This window comes from Mobula birostris, chromosome 6 (assembly GCF_030028105.1).
Source record: "Mobula birostris isolate sMobBir1 chromosome 6, sMobBir1.hap1, whole genome shotgun sequence".
NCBI classification, from domain to species: domain Eukaryota; kingdom Metazoa; phylum Chordata; class Chondrichthyes; order Myliobatiformes; family Myliobatidae; genus Mobula; species Mobula birostris.
The window spans coordinates 125730536-125750401 of NC_092375.1; the positions used below are offsets into that span (position 1 = coordinate 125730536).

At 42.7% G+C, this 19866-nt stretch overlaps 2 protein-coding genes across 6 annotated transcripts in view; one reads left to right on the forward strand and one right to left on the reverse strand.

Moving 5' to 3' along the window:
* LOC140199345 (sperm-associated antigen 16 protein) overlaps positions 1 to 19866 on the forward strand; it is a 656665-nt gene that overhangs the window by 480761 nt on the left and 156038 nt on the right. The window lies entirely within an intron of this gene.
* Positions 13227 to 19866, reverse strand: part of bard1 (BRCA1 associated RING domain 1) — a 262400-nt gene continuing 255760 nt past the window's right edge. For all 3 annotated transcript variants that reach the window (XM_072261215.1, XM_072261214.1, XM_072261216.1), the window contains 2 exons: positions 18262 to 18365; positions 13227 to 14013 (listed from right to left, as the gene is read on the reverse strand). In XM_072261215.1, the coding sequence (XP_072117316.1) occupies positions 13675 to 14013; positions 18262 to 18365 (443 nt within the window). In that variant the 3' untranslated portion in view covers positions 13227 to 13674. The remainder of the gene's footprint in view (positions 14014 to 18261; positions 18366 to 19866) is intronic.

Sequence of the window (19866 nt, forward strand, 5' to 3'; positions counted from 1 at the left end):
TCAGTAAGGCCTTTGACAAGGTCCCGCATGGGAGGTTAGTTAGGAAAATTCAGTCGCTAGGTATACATGGAGAGGTGGTAAATTGGATTAGACATTGGCTCGATGGAAGAAGCCAGAGAGTGGTGGTAGAGAATTGCTTCTCTGAGTGGAGGCCTGTGACTAGTGGTGTGCCACAGGGATCAGTGCTGGGTCCATTGTTATTTGTCATCTATATCAATGATCTGGATGATAATGTGGTAAATTGGATCAGCAAGTTTGCTGATGATACAAAGATTGGAGGTGTAGTAGACAGTGAGGAAGGTTTTCAGAGCCTACAGAGGGACTTGGACCAGCTGGAAAAATGGGCTGAAAAATGGCAGATGGAGTTTAATACTGACAAGTGTGAGGTATTGCACGTTGGAAGGACAAACCAACGTAGAACATACAGAGTTAATGCTAAGGCACTGAGGAGTGCAGTGGAACAGAGGGATCTGGGAATACAGATACAAAATTCCCTAAAAGTTGTGTCACAGGTAGATAGGGTCGTAAAGAGAGCTTTTGGTACATTGGCCTTTATTAATCGAAGTATTGAGTATAAGAGCTGGAATGTTATGATGAGGTTGTATAAGGCATTGGTGAGGCCGAATCTGCAGTATTGTGTTCAGTTTTGGTCACCAAATTACAGGAAGGATATAAATAAGGTTGAAAGAGTGCAGAGAAGGTTTACAAGGATGTTGCCGGGACTTGAGAAACTCAGTTACAGAGAAAGGTTGAATAGGTTGAGACTTTATTCCCTGGAGCATAGAAGAATGAGGGGAGATTTGATAGAGGTATATAAAATTATGATGGGTATAGATAGAGTGAATGCAAGCAGGCTTTTTCCACTGAGACAAGGGGAGAAAAAAACCAGAGGACATGGGTTTAGGGCGAGGGGGGAAAATTTTAAAAGGAACATTAGGGGGGGCTTCTTCACACAGAGCGTGGTGGGAGTATGGAATGAGCTGCCAGACGAGGTGGTAAATGCGGGTTCTTTTTTAACATTTAAGAATAAATTGGACAGATACATGGATGGGAGGTGTATGGAGGGATATGGTCCATGTGCAGGTCAGTGGGACTAGGCAGAAAATGGTTCGGCACAGCCAAGAAGGGCCAAAGGGCCTGTTTCTGTGCTGTAGTTTCTATGGTTCTATGGTTCTATATTAAAGATGGAAACAGAACTGTTTCTGAAGCTACAAGCAAAGGAGTCGCCGTTTAGCGCCATCTTGAGTAACTGAGTTGTGAACGCAAATGAGACATTTCACTGTATGCTTCCATGTAAATGTGATAAATAGAATCCGAATCTGCGTCTGAGATTTAGTATTGGAGAATGAAAAACAGCATTAGTTAGGAAAATGTAAATTGCATGAATATATAAAGTTGCATTTGCTATTGTACGTAAACACCAATTAGATTAATCTCCTTCTTTTAGCTTCGCGTGGACTTTATTGAAAGGTTCTCTCAAAGGCAAAAAGTTTGAATGTTGAAGGTAATTAAGGAAGACTCGTACGGCCAGATTTGGGAACAGCTTCTTTCCAACTGTGATAAGACTGCTGAACGGATCCTGACCCGGATCTGGGCCGTACCCTCCAAATATCCGGACCTGCATCTCGTTTTTTTTGCACTGCCTTACTTTCCATTTTCTATTTTCTACTTATGATTTATAGTTTAAATTTTTAATATTTACTATTGATTTGTACTCCAGGGAGCACAAAAAGCAGAATCAAATATCGCTGTGATGATTGTACGTTCTAGTATCAATTGTTTGGCAACAATAAAGTATAAAGTATAGAGTGATGTAAGGAAGTGACTGTAGATCTGGTAACCAAATTTTCTAATCACAATTCACATTTTTACTTTTGCTCTGGTAACATAGTAAAGGTAATTCTCAAGGAACTGCAAAACGTATGCAGACGAATGCATTTGCTCACGGATAGGAAAGCAATCTCGGGCATGATAAGGATGGCATGAAGGTATGGTGGTTAGTGCTGCTGCCTCACCTCTCCAGGGACCTGATCCGATACTGAGGGATTGATACGGAATTTGCACATTCTTTCTGTGAGAATCCTCTGGGTGCTCCGGGTTCCTCGTTACCATGGATGTGTTGGTAGGTTATCTGGTCACTCTAAACAGCCGCTGGTTTAGGTGGTTTGTGAATAGCCAGGTGGGAGAGAGTAAAGAGGGGGATTGTTCTACTGGAAGCTGAGATGAACAGCCTCTTGCTGTCAGAATTATAGTATATGGAATCAGGCCATTCAGCCCACAGTCCCTGCTCTGACCATCAAGCACCATTTCTTCTGAACCTATTTACTCTCCCTATATTTCCATGAACTTCCCACAGATCCTACCACTTTCCTGCACACTAGGGCAAGTTAAGCCTTTTGAATGAGGGGAAAATGCCTATGGGAAAACCCATGTGGTCACATGGAGAAGGTGAAACTCCTCATCAAATGTCAGGATCGAACTTGAACCCCTGGAGGTGGGAATTTGCAGCTCAGTGTTGTCACGCAGTATCGCAGACAGAGTCTTGTAACATTTAGACTTGCCAGAGAGGAAAAATACTTGCAACCCGGTTGGTCTCATGGCTGACCCCGGCAATTTAAGGGCTGGGGTGGCACAATAGCACGGGAGAGGGAGCAGCACTGTAACATGGCAGTTAGCCTGATGCTATTACAGGGGCAGCTGTAAGATCGGCGTTCAATTCCTTCCGCTCTCTGTAAGGAGTCTGTACGTTCTCCCTGTGACTGCGTGCTCCACGTTTCCTCCCACATTCCAAATACATATGGATTAGTATCAGTGAGCTGTGGGCATGCTATGTTGATGCTGGAAGCATAGCAACGCTTGTGGGCTGCCCTGTACAATCCTCGTTGTTTTGATTTGATGCAAATGACGCATATAACTGTATATTTTTTAGATTATGGTGACACTCAGTCCTCGTTTATTGTCATTTAGAAATGCATGCATTAAAAAATGATACAACGTTCCTCCAGTATGATATCACAGAAACACGAGACAAACCAGGACTAAAACCAACAAAAACCACATAATTATACCATATAGTTACAACAGTGCAAAGCAACACCGTAATTTGATAAGAGCAGACCATGGGCACGGTAAAAAAAAAAGTCTCAAAGTCCCGATAGCCCCAACATCTCATGCCTCATGCAGATGGTAGAAGGGAGAAACTCTCCCTGCCATGAGCTTCCAGCGCTGCAAACTTGCCGATGCAGCATTCTGAAAGCAGTCCAACTCTGAGTCCGTCCAAAAACTTCGAGCCTCCGACCAGCCCTCCGACACCGAGCACCGAGCACCATCTCTGCCGAGCGCTTCGACCCTGGCCCCAGCTGCTGAGCAACGCGCAAAGCCGAGGATTCGGGGCCTTCCCCTCCGGAGATTTCAGATCACACAGTAGCGGCGGCAGCGAAACAGGCATTTCAGAAGTTTCACCAGATGTTCCTACGTGCTCTCACGTCTGCCTCCATCAAATCAGAATTGTGCATGGCATCCTACTTGACAGATAACAGATATTCATCACCGGAGAGGCCGTGTGCGCTGCGTCGCACCGCCATCTCCTCCTCTTTTTGATGTACATATGACAAATAAAGCTAATCTTAATCTTAAGTGAGTTTAAGGAAGGTAAGAGTGGGTAAGTGTGTATGCATTCTCTTCCCCAATTAGCTTTCAAACAGAAAATAAGGATCTCTTATGTACTTAAGACTAAATCTTCCAGTCTCCAGTATGTGTGGAGAAAATTCCCTGAAGGTTTTGATATCGGTATTCTCAAAAGAATGTGGAACATGTCAAGAAAGTACGAGTGATGCTCACAAGGATAGTGCACAAAATTGTCAGGAAAAGCAGAACTTTTCATAGTTCTAAAAGGAAGGTCATTGGTTTGAAACTTCAATTCAGTTTCTCTCTCCATAGACACAAGTTGACTTGCTGAGCATTTTTAGCATTTTTTATTTTTTTTAACTTTTCAACAGCTTGGAGGATGCGTTCCCCTTTTTAAAAAAAGGAGGCTGAAAAGTGATACACTAAAGGTTTTAAACGTTCTGTGAGAGTTCCAGATATAGAGCAAATATTTCCACTGGACCAAGTGGGAGTTGTAATTTGATATGATCACTAAGAAATCTAGCAGAGAATTCAGAAATGTCTCCTTCACTAAGAAAGTAGTTAAAATCTGGAAGACATTCTCAACGGGAGTAGTTAAGGTGATTGATATAGATGCACTTAAAGAAAAGTTAGATAGAAACTTGTGGGAGGAAGCAATACAAGATATAAAATATGCCAGTAGAATTAGATGAAGATGCTGGGAGGTTTCATGAGTATAAACAGTCTTAAGTTAAAATTCTTGTTTCTCTGGTGCTTGTTCGGTGTAATTGTGTCTTTGACCTTTTTGTGGTTTTTCAGTGTTTCTACACCATCTCTTTGCATGGGAAGATTGACAAAGGACAGAGAGGGGAGGTGCATACAAAGTTAGAATCAGAGTAGAGGAGGGACTGTAGGACAGGGGAGGGCCATGACTTGGAGAGAGCTGACCACAAGTTTGAAAACTGCAAATCTGAGGCTTTGTTAGACTTTGCTCATCCGAGTGTCCGCCAAGTGGGACCTAGTGTGGGTAGGTTACTGAGGATATAATTGTGGATTGACTGACATTTCCCATTGATGGAAGGGGCCTTGGTCAAGAGAGCACTGGAGTAATTAACTCTAGTTGTGATACTAATTTACTAATAAAATCAATTGTAATTATAATATCCACAACTGTTTAACATAGTTTCATAAAATAATGCTCTTACCTGAAAAACCTTTACTGATAAACCAATATCTATTTTCATTTGCATGACTTAAGTTGCTTTCAGTGCCCTGGGCTCGAGGTGACTGGTGTAGCCTTTCAGAAATTCACAGCATTCATCAGAATCAGATTTATTGTCACTGACATATTGCATGATGTCAGATTAATTGTCTAGCAGCAGGAGTACAATGCTAGACATAAACATTGCCCTCTAAGATACAAAAATAAATAATTAATGCAAAAGAGGAATAATAAGATGTGCTCATAGATTCACAGACCAATTCGGAAATCTGATGGCAATTCAGAAATTTTTAGCTGTATTCCACTTGAAAAAATTACTTATAATTTAAGAAAAAAATATGATACATTTTTGAATATTTGACGCCCTTACTTACAAAAGATAGGATTCTATATGGAGGTGCTCCGATGATAAAGATGTTGGTCCTTTGGGGAAAGAAACAAATAAATATATTAAATTTATTTCGAATCCCGTGGAGCATGTGGAGACCTTCCAATATCCAGGCAGTCTTTCTTTCTTTTTTTTCTTTTTTTCTTTTTCTTTCTTTTCTTTCAGGTAGGGGTATGTATCAGGGGGAAGGGTTAAGGGGAGGGGGGAGGGCAGATATTATTATTCCATGTAACCAAGTTTGAAAATTCGATAAAAGAATTATTAAAAACAAGAGAAATCTGATGGCAGTGTTCCTAAAACACTGAGTGTGGGTCTTCATGCTCCTGTACCTCCCCTCTGATGGTAGTAATGAGAAGAGGGATGATTCAGATGGTAAAGGTCTTTAAAGATTGATGCTGCTTTCTTGGGTTACTGCATCTTCAATGGTGGAGAGGTTTATGTTCATGATGGAGCCAGCTGAGTCGATGAACCTCTGTAGCCTCTTTCCATCCCGTACAATGGAGCCTCCATACCAGGAGGTGATGCAACCAGTCAGAACACATTCTGCCGTACGTCTGTAATTTGCAAGAGTGTTTGGTAAAATACAAAAACTCATCAGACTCCCGATAAAGTAGCTTTGCTGGTGTGCCTTCTTCAATGTGTCAGGCCCAAGAGGTGCCGACACCCAGGAACTTGAAGCTGCTCATCCTTTCCACCAGTGACCCCTCAACAAGGACTGGTGTGTGTTCTGCTGGCTTCCCCTTCCTGAAGTCCACCACCAACCCCCTTGCCTTGCTGACGTTCAGCAAGAGACACCACTCAAGCACGTCCAGTGCACCTTCTTGTTGCCATCCGAGACGCTACCAATAACAGTGGCGTCATCAGCAATTTTATAAGTGGCACTTGAGCTGTGCCTAGGCACAGACAGTCATGAGTAGAGCAACGGGCTAAGCACACATCCTTGAGGTGAGCTGTGTTGACATCAGTGAGGAGACTTCACTACCGATCTACACTGTGATCTCCCAGTTAGGAAGTCAAGGATCCAGTTGCAGAGGGAGGTTTTGAAACTTATTGAACAGTACTCAGGAGATGATGGCGTTGAACACCAAGTTGTATTCGATAAACAACAGCCTATTTTTATCCCCCCCCCAAATTGCATTGGTGCTGCTTCCTGCACCTAAGGAGAACTTCTCAACTTCATCCACTTTGCCTCCAGCTTCCATCCTTCCCTCAAGTTTACCTGGTCCATTTCTGACACCTCCCTCACCTTTCTCGATCTGTCTCTGGAGACAGCTTATCTACTGATGTCTATTACAAACCCATGGATTATCAAGGCTACCTGGACTATACCTCTTCCCAACCTGTTACTTGTAAAAACGTCGTCCCCTTCTTTCAATTCCTCCATCTCTGCCGCATCTGCTCTCAGGATGAGCTTTTCATTCCAGAATGAAGGAGATGTCCTCCTCCTTCAAAGAAAGGGTTTCCCTTCCTCCAACATCAACACTGCCCTCAATCGCATCTCTTCCATTGGACGCACATCTGCTCTCACCCCATCCTCTCGCCATCCTACCAGGGATGGGGTTCCTCTTGTCCTTACCTACCACCCCACCAGCCTCTGCATCCAGCACATAATTCTCTGCAACTTCCGTCATCTCCAACGGGATCCCACCACCAAGCACATTTCCACCCCTCCCCCCACTTTCTGCTTTCTGCAGGGATTGCTCCCTACGTGACTCCCTTGTCCATTTGTCCTTCCCCACTGATCTCCCTCCTGTCACTTATCTTTGCAAGCCGAGCAAGTGCTACACCTACCCCTACACCTTCTCACTACCATTCAGGGCTCCAAACAGTCCTTCCAGGTGAGGCGACATTTCACCTGTGAGTCTGCTGGGGCCATATACTGTGTCCGGTGCTCCTGGTGTGGCCTTCTGTATATTGGTGAGACCCAACATAGATTAGGAGACAGCTTTGCCAAGCACCTACGCTCCGTCTGCCAGAAAATGCGGGATCTCCCAGTGGCCACCATTTTAATTCCACTTCTCATTCCCATTTCAATATGTCTATCCATGGCCTCCTCCACTGTTGCAATGAGGCCACACTCAGGTTAGAGGAACAACACCTTATATTCTGTCTGGGTAGCCTCCAACCTGATGGCATGAACGTCTATTTCTTGAATTTCTGGTAATGCCCGTTCCCCCTATCCTTCACCATTTCCCATCCCCTTTTCCCTTTTCACCTAATCTCCTTGACCACCCATTATCTCCCTCCGGTGCTCCACCCACCTTTTCTTTCTCACATGGCCTTCTGTCCTCTTCTATCAGACTCCCCCTTCTCCAGCCCTGTGTCTCTTTCACCAATCAACTTCCCAGCTCTCTACTTCACCCCCGCTTCAGCTTTCACCTATCACCTTGTGTTTCTCTCTCCCTTCCCCTACCTTTTAAATTTACTCCTCAGCTTTTTCTCTTCAGTCCTGCTGAAGGGTCTCGGCCTGAAACGTCGACTGTACTTATTTCCATAGATGCTGCCTGGCCTGCTGAGCTCCTCCAGCATTTTGTCTGTGTAGCCAAATGTGTGTTTTGTTTTTGTCTACATGCTCCAAAGCCAAGTTGAGAGTCAGTAAGATTATGCTCACTGTCAACCTGTTGTGGCAGAAGGCAAATTACAGTGGTCCAGGTGCTTGGTCAGGAAGGAGTTAATTCTACCCATGACCAATCTCTCAAAGCACCTCATCACAGTAGATGTGAGTGCTACTGGATGATAGTTACTGAGGCGTTGGTATGATTGCTGCCCTTTTGAAGCAGATGGGAACCTCTGACTTCAGCAGAGAGGAAGATGTCCTTGAACACTCCAGCTGTTTGGTCTGCAGAGATTTCCACTGCCATGCCAGGTACATCATTGACGTTTGATGTTTTAATGTGTGAGTTCATCCTCTTTAAGCATGTTCTGACGTAGCTCTGAGACCGAAATCACAGGGTTGCCAGATGCCATGGGAATTTGCAAAGGCAGTGTGTTATTATTCCTTTCAAAGTGTGCATAAAAGGTGTTGAGCTCATCAAGGAAGCATCACTGCCACTTATGCTGTAAGGTTTTCCCTTATCGGAAGTAATGGCATGCCAACCTTGCCACAGCTGTTGTGCATCCGATTGTGTCTCTTAACTTCACATGGAATTGCCTTTTCACTCTCACAAATGGCCTTCTGTAGTTTGTACCTAAAATTCTTGTAGTGTTCCAGATTGCCGGTCTTGGACAGCAAAAATCTAGCCCTCAGCAGACTGCAAATCTTCTGGTTCATCCACAGCTTCTGGTTTGGGAAAACTCGCTATGTTCTCAAAGGCACATACTCACCTACCCAAGTCTTGAAGAAGTCAGTAATGGGGCTGCAGCATATTCATTCAGATCTGAAGATTGCTCTCTCAATATGTCCAGAGATAAATCTTCATAAATACAAGATCTGATTGGTACAAGAGCAAGAACACAGGTATAAGCTTTGATAATGTAGCCCTAATTTCTCAAAATGAAGAACCCACAAAACCACAGAAGTTCCATACTCTTGATTTTTTGGCTTACTCCAACAAGCAATGTACCGTAGCCAATTTAGATTAGATTATGAGGACACTCAGTCCTCGTTTATTGTCATTTAAAAATGTATGCATTAAGAAATGGTACAATGTTCCTCCAGAGTGTATCACACAAAAACAGGACAAACCAAAGACTAACACTGACAAAACCACATAATTATAACATATATTTACAGCAGTGCAAAACAATACCATAATTTGATAAAGAACAGACCATGGGCACGGTAAAAAAAAAGTCTCAAGTCCCGATCGACTCCTATAGTCCCCGATAGCAGGCGGCAAAAGGGGAGAAACTCCCCCGTCATCAACCTCCAGAACCAACAACTGACAACTGTCAATGCAGCACCATTGGAAGCACCCGACCGCAGCCGACTGAGTCTGTATGAAAACTTCAAGCCTCCGACCAGCCCCTCTGATACAGCCTCCTGAGCACCTTGGACCTTGTCCCGGCCGCCAAAACAAGCAAAACCGAGGACTCAGAGGCCTTCTCCTCCGGAGATTCCGGACCATATAGTAGCAGCAGCAGTGAAGCGGGCATTTCAGAAGTTTCTCCAGATGTTCCTCCGCATTTTCACGTCTGTCTCCAACAAATCAGAATTGTGCACGGTACCCTACTTAACAAATACAGATATCATTCCGGAGCAGCCATGCACGCTGCGTTGCGCCGCCATCTTCTCCTCCTCCCGAGACTAGATGATCCTATTCCTGAAGACATCAACATAATAACCTCCTGAATATAACTGACCTGGTCATTCAACCATCTCTGTCAACTCTTGCAACTAAACAAATAAAATGTTTTAAATGGGAGAAACAGATCAGCTTTTTAAATGCCCCTTTTGTTTTGCACTGTGCAGGGGTTATTTTTAGTTCCCAGCGATCTGACAGGACTGACTAGATGCTATGTGCGTCAGAGCTGATCTTCAGACTCAAGTTGTTTTAGAACATAGAACATAGAATAGTACAGGCCCTTCGGCCCACATTGTTGTGCCAACCCTCAAACCCTGCCTCCCATATAATCCCCCACCTTAAATTCCTCCATATACCTGTCTCTCCTCCTCCACTCTCACCCTGAACACCCGCATGCCTAACCCTCTTCTGTACTCCATTTTCACCTCTGACCGCGTTCCTGTACATGGTTCTAACTAAATAATCAAGTTCGCAGACGACACCACGGTGGTTGGTCTGATCGGAGGGGATGATGAGACAGCCTACAGGGGCAAGGTCCAGCACCTGGCTGCGTGGTGTGCCGACAACAATCTGGTCCTTAACAACCAGAAGACCAAGGAGATCATTGTGGACTTCAGGCATGCCACAAGTCACACTCACGTCCCCATCTACATCAATGGAGCTGTAGTGGAGAGTGTATCAAGCTTCAAATTCCTTGGTGTCTACATTTCCGAGGATCTCACCTGGTCCCTGATCTCCTCCATCCTGATCAAAAAGGCGCAACAGCGCCTTTATTTCCTGCGGAGCATGAAGAAAGCTCACCTCTGTCCCAGGATACTGACGGACTTTTAACGCTGTATCATTGAGAGCATACTCCCCAACTGCATCTCAATGTGGTATGACAACAGTCCCGTATCGGACCGCAAAGCACTCCAGCACTCCAGTGTGTGGTGAAAACTGCCCAGCAGATTATCGGCACCCAATTGCCCACCATTGAGAACATCTACCATAAACGCTGCCTGGGCTGGGCAAAAAGCATTATCAGGGATGCATCTCACCCTAACCATGAACACAGCAGGCAAAGCAGCATCTACAGGAAGAAGTACAGTCGACGTTTCGGGTCTAGACTCTTTGTCAGGACTAAATGAAAGAAGAGATAGTAAGAGATTTGAAAGTGGGAGGGGGTGAGGGAGATCCAAAATGATAGAAGACAGGAGGGGGCGGGACGAGGCTAAGAGCTGGAAAATTGATTGGCAAAAGGGATACAGAGCTGGAGAAGGGGGAGGATCATGGGGCGGGAGAAAGAAAGGTCAAGTCAATTTTGCGTGTTGACTGAACACAACCTATGTATTCACTTTCGAGGACTCTACAACTCACGTTCTTAGTATTATTTATTTTATTATTATTATTGTTTTTGTATTTGCAGTTTGTCTTCTTTTGCATATTGGTTGCTTGTCAGTCTTTGCTTGTGTGTAGTTTTTCTCATTGATTCTATTGTATTTCTTTGATAATAAATGTACTTTGAAATTTAATTGAAATGAACTTCAAAATTCAAAAGAACTTTGAATGATTGGTTGCGCCCAATTGTCAGAGCTCATTTGCTGATCAACTTGTGAATGACCAAAGCAACAACAACTGCAAATGCTGAAAATTTGAAAAATAAACACTGGAAATACTCAGCACCTCAGCAAGCGTCTGCGGAGAATCAGCATTTCTGTTGTACCGCCTAAATGCAAGTAAAGTTGGAAAAAAGTAGTTTCAGTTGAGAGAAACGAGGGAAAAATGCACAAAATGCTGGAGGATCTCAGCAAGTCAGGCAGCATTTAGGAGAGGAATGAACAGTCAACATTTCATCAGGAAACAAAGAACAGGTTGTGATATGGTGGCAGCCAAGGGTGGATGGGGATGGAGATTGGCACTGGCAGAAAGAGAGAGAAGAAGCTTGTAAACTGCAGCTGATTTGTTTGGAAATACTGAGAAGGAGAGAGAGCGAGATTAGAAAACAGAAATATAAATCTTTGTGATATGCAGAATGCAATAACTGCTGGAAATTAGAAATAAAAGCAGCTTGTCAATAACAATGCGTATTTTATGAGAGAGGGACTTGCACTTCTACTGCACATTACATTTCAGGTTATCTGAACACACCTTAGAGCTTAATAAACATTTCCATGTTGTTGTCTCTGTTGTAATGTAGGAAATCGAACCTTGTTGCTGTAATGTAGCACCTGTAACATTGAAAACTGACCCAAATGGCTTCAGAAGGTTTTTATCCAATGAGATTTTGAGCCAAGCCACATGCAGATATAGTAGGATAGACGATCAACATCTTGGACAAAATGTACGATTTAAGGAGTGGCTCAGTGGATGAAAGAGAGGTTGAGAGGCAGAATTCTAAGGGAGGAATTAGAAATGTGGGTTAGTAGTTGAAGGATAGGCCATCCATCACTGGCAAAGTATTAAATACAGTGATGACCAAGAGGCCAAAGTGTGCAGATTCCTTGGAATAGTGTGGACATGGATACTACAGCAACAGGGACAAAAGAGGCCTTGAAAGAATTTGAAAACTAAAATGATAGTTTTAAAATCGAGGCATTGGTAGCTGGTCAGATATGGTGTGGTTAATTGGCAAAGGAAACTTAATCTGAGTAAGGGCATAGGCAATAATCTCTGGATAACTAAAAGTTTATGGAAGGCGGGAAGAGAAAGGCTGGTCAGATGAACCTTGGGATAGCTAAGGTGGTTACACAGACAATGATTTTAGCGGCAGTTGAGTTGAACTGGATTTCTATTTTGCAATGCACGTGGAAAGAGTTCTTTTTCTCATTCATGTATTTTCGGGAGATGCATGTGTTGCAGATAAGGCCGGTACTCATTGCCCTCTCCTAATTGCTCTCAATGGTGATAGAGAACTACTGTAGTCCTGCTGGTGAAATTACTGTCGGGATGTCAAAGTACCACAGTTTCTCACTGAAACCACAACTATTTCAGGTAATACTGCACCATGAAGTTACTTAAACTTGCAGTATAATTAGTCAGTTATAATTGAATCTGTGAGCATCCATTCAATAATTCCAGAAACCCAGTCAAGTATACTTGAAGAACGAAGGGCAAATAGTGAAATAGTAGTTTTAGACGATGTACAAGAACATGGAAATCATGATAGGCAGAGATACTGTCATACACAACTCTTTGAAGGTTATTAGACAAGCTCTAACTATGTAAAGCAAACAAGTTCTTTGGCTTTATAAATTAAAAAAAATATATAAAGTAGAAAAGCCAGAAACTTATGCTACGCATGTACAAGTCACCGGAGAAGCCACAACAAATTCTACACATTAAGCATAATGCTAAGGCCATAGGGAAAATGCAAAGATTTATTCAGACAGTGCTAAGATAAGGGACTTCATTTATTTGCAGATGAGGGAAGCTCAGATTATTCTCCTCAGAGAGCAGAATAATAAAAGGAAATGGCAGTGATGTTCCAGAGTCCCTTTCTAAAGGTAATTGGATACATAGCTATAAAGGATAAATTTTCATAAGTGTAGGGAAAACAGGGTTCCTGATCTGAATCCATAACTTCATAGATCTGATCAACTTATCTTCAGCAATACTTGTACTGCTAATAGTAAGCTGCTGCAACAAATGGGGAATTTTCAGTCCCTGATTCTCCTCCTGCCTGGAAGTGAATTACAATGTTGATCCAAACTATCCTGAAGTTATAGAAAAAATAAGACAAAACACATCTTCACAGATAAAAACTCAATTTTATTAGTTTTCTTCGGTGATTTTCATTTCAGCGATTTGTCAAGTCAACATTCATGACTCTGAAAGAAGTATAAGTACATGATTTGATAACTACCATGCCAACAATGAAAAAATGAAAACTCTACAATAGTTGCACACAGGATGACAAGATTCAAAGCAAGTACATATATTCCATTATTCTTTTCATGTTAAAACAAATCGAGTACGAAAAACGTCTAGAGCAAGATGCAAATAAATCTTTTTATTGAATGAGCTTAATTTAGCATAATGAGCAGTTAATGTAACAAAATATAAGAGAAGTTAGCAGAGGAAGGTCATTATAAAGCAATTTATACAGTGATTTAAGTAAACTTTGACCCTCAATTTTAATATTATTAATTTTCTGAGCTGCTGTTCCATTTTAATACAACAGCACATAGCGGCACATAATTTTATAAAATAAATCAACTACATATTCAGATATAATTTCACCAGCTCTCAGTAACTGGAAGCAATTCAAATGATTTCACACAGTTAATCAGCCATGCAGAATGAGTCGTCCACACTTTACCCAGCCTCATCTTCTCAGGCTTGTAGTTACTGTCTTTGTCATATATGATGTACTGTGTACAGAAAGACTGATCTGAGCCCGGTGATGTATGGTAGGCCACAGTATTGATACTCTGAGTCACATCACTATCAGGCTTGGGCTGCCGGGCAAGGACTTGGCCTCCACCAAGCTTGACCAAGTGAACCAAATCCTCTTTCTTGCAGCTTTTGAAAGAGCCCATGAAATAGAAGTGGCAGCCATCAAACAGCTTTGGCAGCTAACAATCAACAGAGAATAAAATCTATGATTAGAACTAAGAAACATATTGGAAAACTATTTGTTAAAATGTATTTCCTACAGTGCTATACATGGAAAAGATGGTGCACTGTTATAGAAAGGTAGCTAACCTCTCTAAGTATACAATTAAAGAATAACAACAGACAAATTTAAATTCAATGACTTGAAATAGTCACTGTCATAAAACTTGGAAACAAACACAAACCACGGGATTAACTTTGAATTTATTTAAATAGTATACCACACAAAACATCATAAATTTGAATAAAAAGGAGACTGAAAGTGACAGATTATGCACATTGCTCTATTTTCAGGAACTTCTGTAGTCTCAGCGCAGAAACAAACCATTGGGTATAAGCTGCCTCTGCAGATGACTACACTCCACATGAGGTCGGTCCATCCTATCAGATACATTCCTTCTTACTATAAAGCTTTCCCTTAAATCCTTCTGTGCTATCCACTTTTAATTTATTAATTGCCAGGTTAAGTAATGTTAATGCCTGGGAGTTTGCAAATTTAAAATGTGAATTCACAACTGGAACTTGCCCCGTTTACCCCAGAGCAAAGTACTCTTGCGCAGCATGGGAACACCTCCAGCACAAAGGCAATATCTACCTGATATTGAATAACTATTGCTGGGTCTGCACTGGCTGCTTTAAACCAAACACGTTCACCCAGAGGGCTGTAGCAAGCCAAGGAGAAAGGAAACCGTAATCATAGACTTTCAGGCACTTGGATGCCTGAAGCTGTGGTAAACATAGAACATAGAATAGTACAGCACAGTACAGGCCCTTCGGCCCACAATGTTGTGCCGACCCTCAAACCCTGCCTCCCATATAAGCCCCCACCTTAAATTTCTCCATATACCTGTCTAGTAGTCTCTTAAACTTCACTAGTGTATCTGCCTCCACCACTGACTCAGGCAGTGCATTCCACGCACCAACCACTCTCTGAGTGAAAAAACTTTCCTCTAATATCCCCCTTGAACTTCCCACCCCTTAAAGCTATGTCCTCTTGTATTGAGCAGTGGTGCCCTGGGGAAGAGGTGCTGGTTATCCACTCTATCTATTCCTCTTATTATCTTGTACACCTCTATCATGTCTCCTCTCATCCTCCTTCTCTCCAAAGAATAAAGCCCTAGCTCCCTTAATCTCTGATCATAACGCATACTTTCTAAACCAGGCAGCATCCTGGTAAATCTCCCCTGTACCCTTTCCAATGCTTCCACATCCTTCCTATAGTGAGGTGACCAGAACTGGACACAATACTCCAAGTGTGGCCTAACCAGAGTTTTATAGAGCTGCATCATTACATCGCGACTCTTAAACTCTATCCCTCGACTTATGAAAGCTAACACCCCATAAGCTTTCTTAACTACCCTATCCACCTGTGAGGCAACTTTCAGGGATCTGTGAACATGTACCCCGAGATCCCTCTGCTCCTCCACACTACCAAGTATCCTGCCATTTACTTTGTACTCTGCCTTGGAGTTTGTCCTTCCAAAGTGTACCACCTCACACTTCTCCGGGTTGAACTCCACCTGCCACTTCTCAGCCCACTTCTGCATCCTATCAATGTCTCTCTGCAATCTTTGACAATCCTCCACACTATCTACAACACCACCAACCTTTGTGTCATCTGCAAACTTGCCAACCCACCCTTCTACCCCCACATCCAGGTCGTTAATAAAAATGAAAAGTAGAGGTCCCAGAACAGATCCTTGTGGGACACCACTAGTCACAATCCTCCAATCTGAGTGTACTCCCTCCACCACCACTCTCTGCCTTCTGCAGGCAAGCCAATTCTGAATCCACCTGGCCAAACTTCCCATGCCTTCTAACTTTCTGAATAAGCCTACCGTGTGGAACCTTGTCAAATGCCTTACTAAAATCCATATAGATCACATCCACTGCACTACCCTCATCTATATGCCTGGTCACCTCCTCAAGGAACTCTATCAGGCTTGTTAGACAAGATCTGGCCTTCACAAAGCCATGCTGACTGTCCCTGATCAGACCATGATTCTCTAAATGCCTATAAATCCTATCTCTAAGAATCTTTTCCAACAGCTTTCCCACCACAGACATAAGGCTCACTGTCTATAATTACCCGGACTATCCTACTACCTTTTTTGAACAAGAGAACAACATTCGCCTCCCTCCAATCCTCCGGTACCATTCCCGTGGACAACGAGGACATAAAGACCCTAGCCAGAGGCTCAGTAATCTCTTCTCTCGCCTCGTGGAGCAGCCTGGGGAATATTCCGTCAGGCCCTGGGGACTTATCTGTCCTAATGTATTTTAACAACTCCAACACCTCCTCTCCCTTAATATCAGCATGCTCCAGAACATCAATCTCACTCATATTGTCCTCACCATCATCAAGTTCCTGCTCATTGGTGAATACCGAAGAGAAGTATTCATTGAGGACCTCACTCACTTCCACAGCCTCCAGGCACATCTTCCCACCTTTATCTCTAATCGGTCCTACCTTCACTCCTGTCATCCTGAAGATGTGCAGGAGACCCCTCATGATCAAATCCAACCAGCCACAAGCAGTTGTATCAAGTGAGACTGAAAGTCCTTGACACTAGGATAAGCTTGGGCATTTGGAGTGAATAGCTTCCTGACAGACCAGAGAAGGAATGGATTAAAGCAGTCTCCATACTCATGTTGGCTGGCTTAGCGCCAACATATTCCAATGGTGTTATAGTACAGCACCCAAGACTCATGGGTGCAGAAAAAGGCAGTCCATGTAACATCTTTATATCTGCTCATTACTGAAGGATAACTCCTGCATGGTCAGGACCCTGGTATGGTTAATCCCAAAACTTAGTATTGCAATTATTGATAGAAAGATCTAAAATGGACACAAGCTGACCTCAACTATTTCATGTTCCTACATGTTTGATATTATAACCACTCTCCAGGTATAAAGTTTCTCCTTCACTCCTTAATAGATTTGTTACTGATGATCTTCTTGGTTTAGATCCACCTAAAAAGGAAACATCTTACTTACCTATCAAACTTGCGCTGATTTGGAAGAACTCCATGAAGTCATCTTAATAGTTTTTTTTTTACAGAGACCAGAACAGTGGATAGTATAGTAAGTGTTGTTTAAGGCTCAAAATATTAACACATTTTCTTTGAGCTCTTCTAATATTCCTAAAGAAGTGACTAAACCCATTTGAACTTTATTTTCCTTCTTAAAAAATGTCTCTAAACCTTTATTTTAAATTCCAAGAAATACACTCTGTGACTGGTTAAATACAATCTTGCACTATTGTGATTTGGCCTCAACTACTGCTAGTTCAGAACTCCAGACATACAGTTCAATCCTGCCCTTAGGTGCTGTCGGTGAGAACTAGAACCTCAATGAATGTGCTGGACTCCTCTGGTCCTCTAGTTTTCTCCCACATTTCAGAGGTAAGTTAATTTTCTCCTGTAAATGATCCCTTTGTGTAGGTAAGTGGTATGTGAGAGAGAAAAGGGGTACAGAGAAATGAAAGGGGTAAACAGAACTGATAGAATTGCTATGCTGAAAGCCAGCATGGTCTGAATGCACGAGTGGTTACAATCTGTGTTGTCACAAGTAAGAAGGAATGGTGCTACACCTCAAGTAGGGTAGACAGATATATCCAACAGTCATCATCTGGTTTTGATGCAGGAGAGCCTTAGATTGGAAATGGGATGTCTTTCCTCTATTTTGCTATCAATGCACATCACAGATTACTATTAAAATATGATTACCAGTATGTCCACATTAAACCCAACTTCAGCCTGTCAACATAGAGTAAATCATACAGAGATTGGTGGGTGTGTGGAATGCACTGTCAGTGAAGGTGTTAGAGGCTGATACAATAGGGTCTATTAAGAGACTCTTAGATAGGTACACGGAGCTTAGAAAAATAGACGGCTATGTGGTAGGGAAATTCTAGGCAGTTTCTAGAGTAGGTCACATGGTCGGCAAAACATTGTGGGCCGAAGCGCCTGTAATGTGCTGTGGATTTCTATGTCTCAGTTATGTTTTTAAATCAGGCTTCTGATATTTATACTATTTTTATTAGGCTTGTGTGTGGATTGAGCCAAGGGAGTTAAAATAAGCGGAGTTCTGATTATTTTTAAACGACCCCAAGAGGATCAAACACAGCAAGGCAGTGATTTGGAAGAAAAATACTTGATAATGTCAGCTTAATACTGCAATATCCATCTTGAAGCATTTATATTACCTGCTGCTCCCGGTTAAGACGCCCACGCTTGGGGCCAGTCATGCTACTTATCTCGTAGTCTTCTTCAGAAACTCTGTCCTTGCACTCCAGACAAGCTGCCACCCCTTGACAATTGAGAAGAAAAGCATTGATGTTAACAACGTAACTGCACATGGAAGCAAGTCCCCCAGATGCTTTGAATATAGAGATCCCGTACTGATACTCCTGACAACATACAAAAACTGATTTGGAACAACAAGGACATGTCATGATTAAAACATTGTGGGAATTGCTCAGTGCTAAATCTCTTGCCATGAAAAATGCAAAATGGCAAAGGTTGGCCTACACCTGACCACTGTGATGAGCAGAAGTTGGAGGTTCAACTGTCAATGATATTTACGTACATTGATTACCGACATGCAACTCTTAAGTTAGTATGATGAACTGACCACAATTAATGGCTGAAAAGCAACACTAGTAGTTTTCCCCCAGCTGGCATATACGATATTCTTACCATAAAAAGACAAACAAAAAGATGTGGTGAATCACTAACAACCTGTCCTGGGGTACAATGAAGAAGAACAAAGTAACAACAGAGTATAAGATATCAAGTGGCATCTTTAAACATTAGCAAAGTATAATATTCTTCGTTTGTAGCGAAGGCATATCAGTAAATTGAATTTACATTTAACATTGATAGACATGTGAGGGAGGTTATGTTGCAGGGGTTCAGGAATGGGGGGGGTTGGAAGGGCAAATGAGACTGCATGGATCACTGTCCTATTTTAAATAACTTAAAAACTGTTCAAAATAAACTAAATAAAAATAGAAAAAAAAACAGTAGGTGCCAGAAATCAGAAACAAAAATAGAAAAATAATACCCAGTTCAGGCAGCATCTATGGAAAGAGAACCATTTAATGGGTAAGATAAACAACAGGAATTCTGCAGATGCTGGAAATTCAAGCAACACACATCAAAGTTGCTGGTGAACGCAGCAGGCCAGGCAGCATCTCTAGGAAGAGGTGCAGTCGACGTTTCAGGCCGAGACCCTTTGTCAGGACTAACTGAAGGAAGAGTGAGTAAGGGATTTGAAAGTTGGAGGGGGAGGGGGAGATCCAAAATGATAGGAGAAGACAGGAGGGGGAGGGATGGAGCCAAGAGCTGGACAGGTGATAGGCAAAAGGGATACGAGAGGATCATGGGACAGGAGGTCCGGGAAGAAAGACAAGTGGGGGGGGGGGGACCCAGAGGATGGGCAAGAGGTATATTCAGAGGGACAGAGGGAGAAAAAGGAGAGTGAGAGAAAGAATGTGTGCATAAAAATGAGTAACAGATGGGGTACGAGGGGGAGGTGGGGCCTTAGCGGAAGTTAGAGAAGTCGATGTTCATGCCATCAGGTTGGAGGCTACCCAGACGGAATATAAGGTGTTGTTCCTCCAACCTGAGTGTGGCTTCATCTTTACAGTAGAGGAGGCCACAGATGGACATGTCAGAATGGGAATGGGATGTGGAATTAAAATGTGTGGCCACTGGGAGATCCTGCTTTCTCTGGCGGACAGAGCGTAGATGTTCAGCAAAGCGGTCTCCCAGTCTGCGTCGGGTCTCGCCAATATATAAAAGGCCAC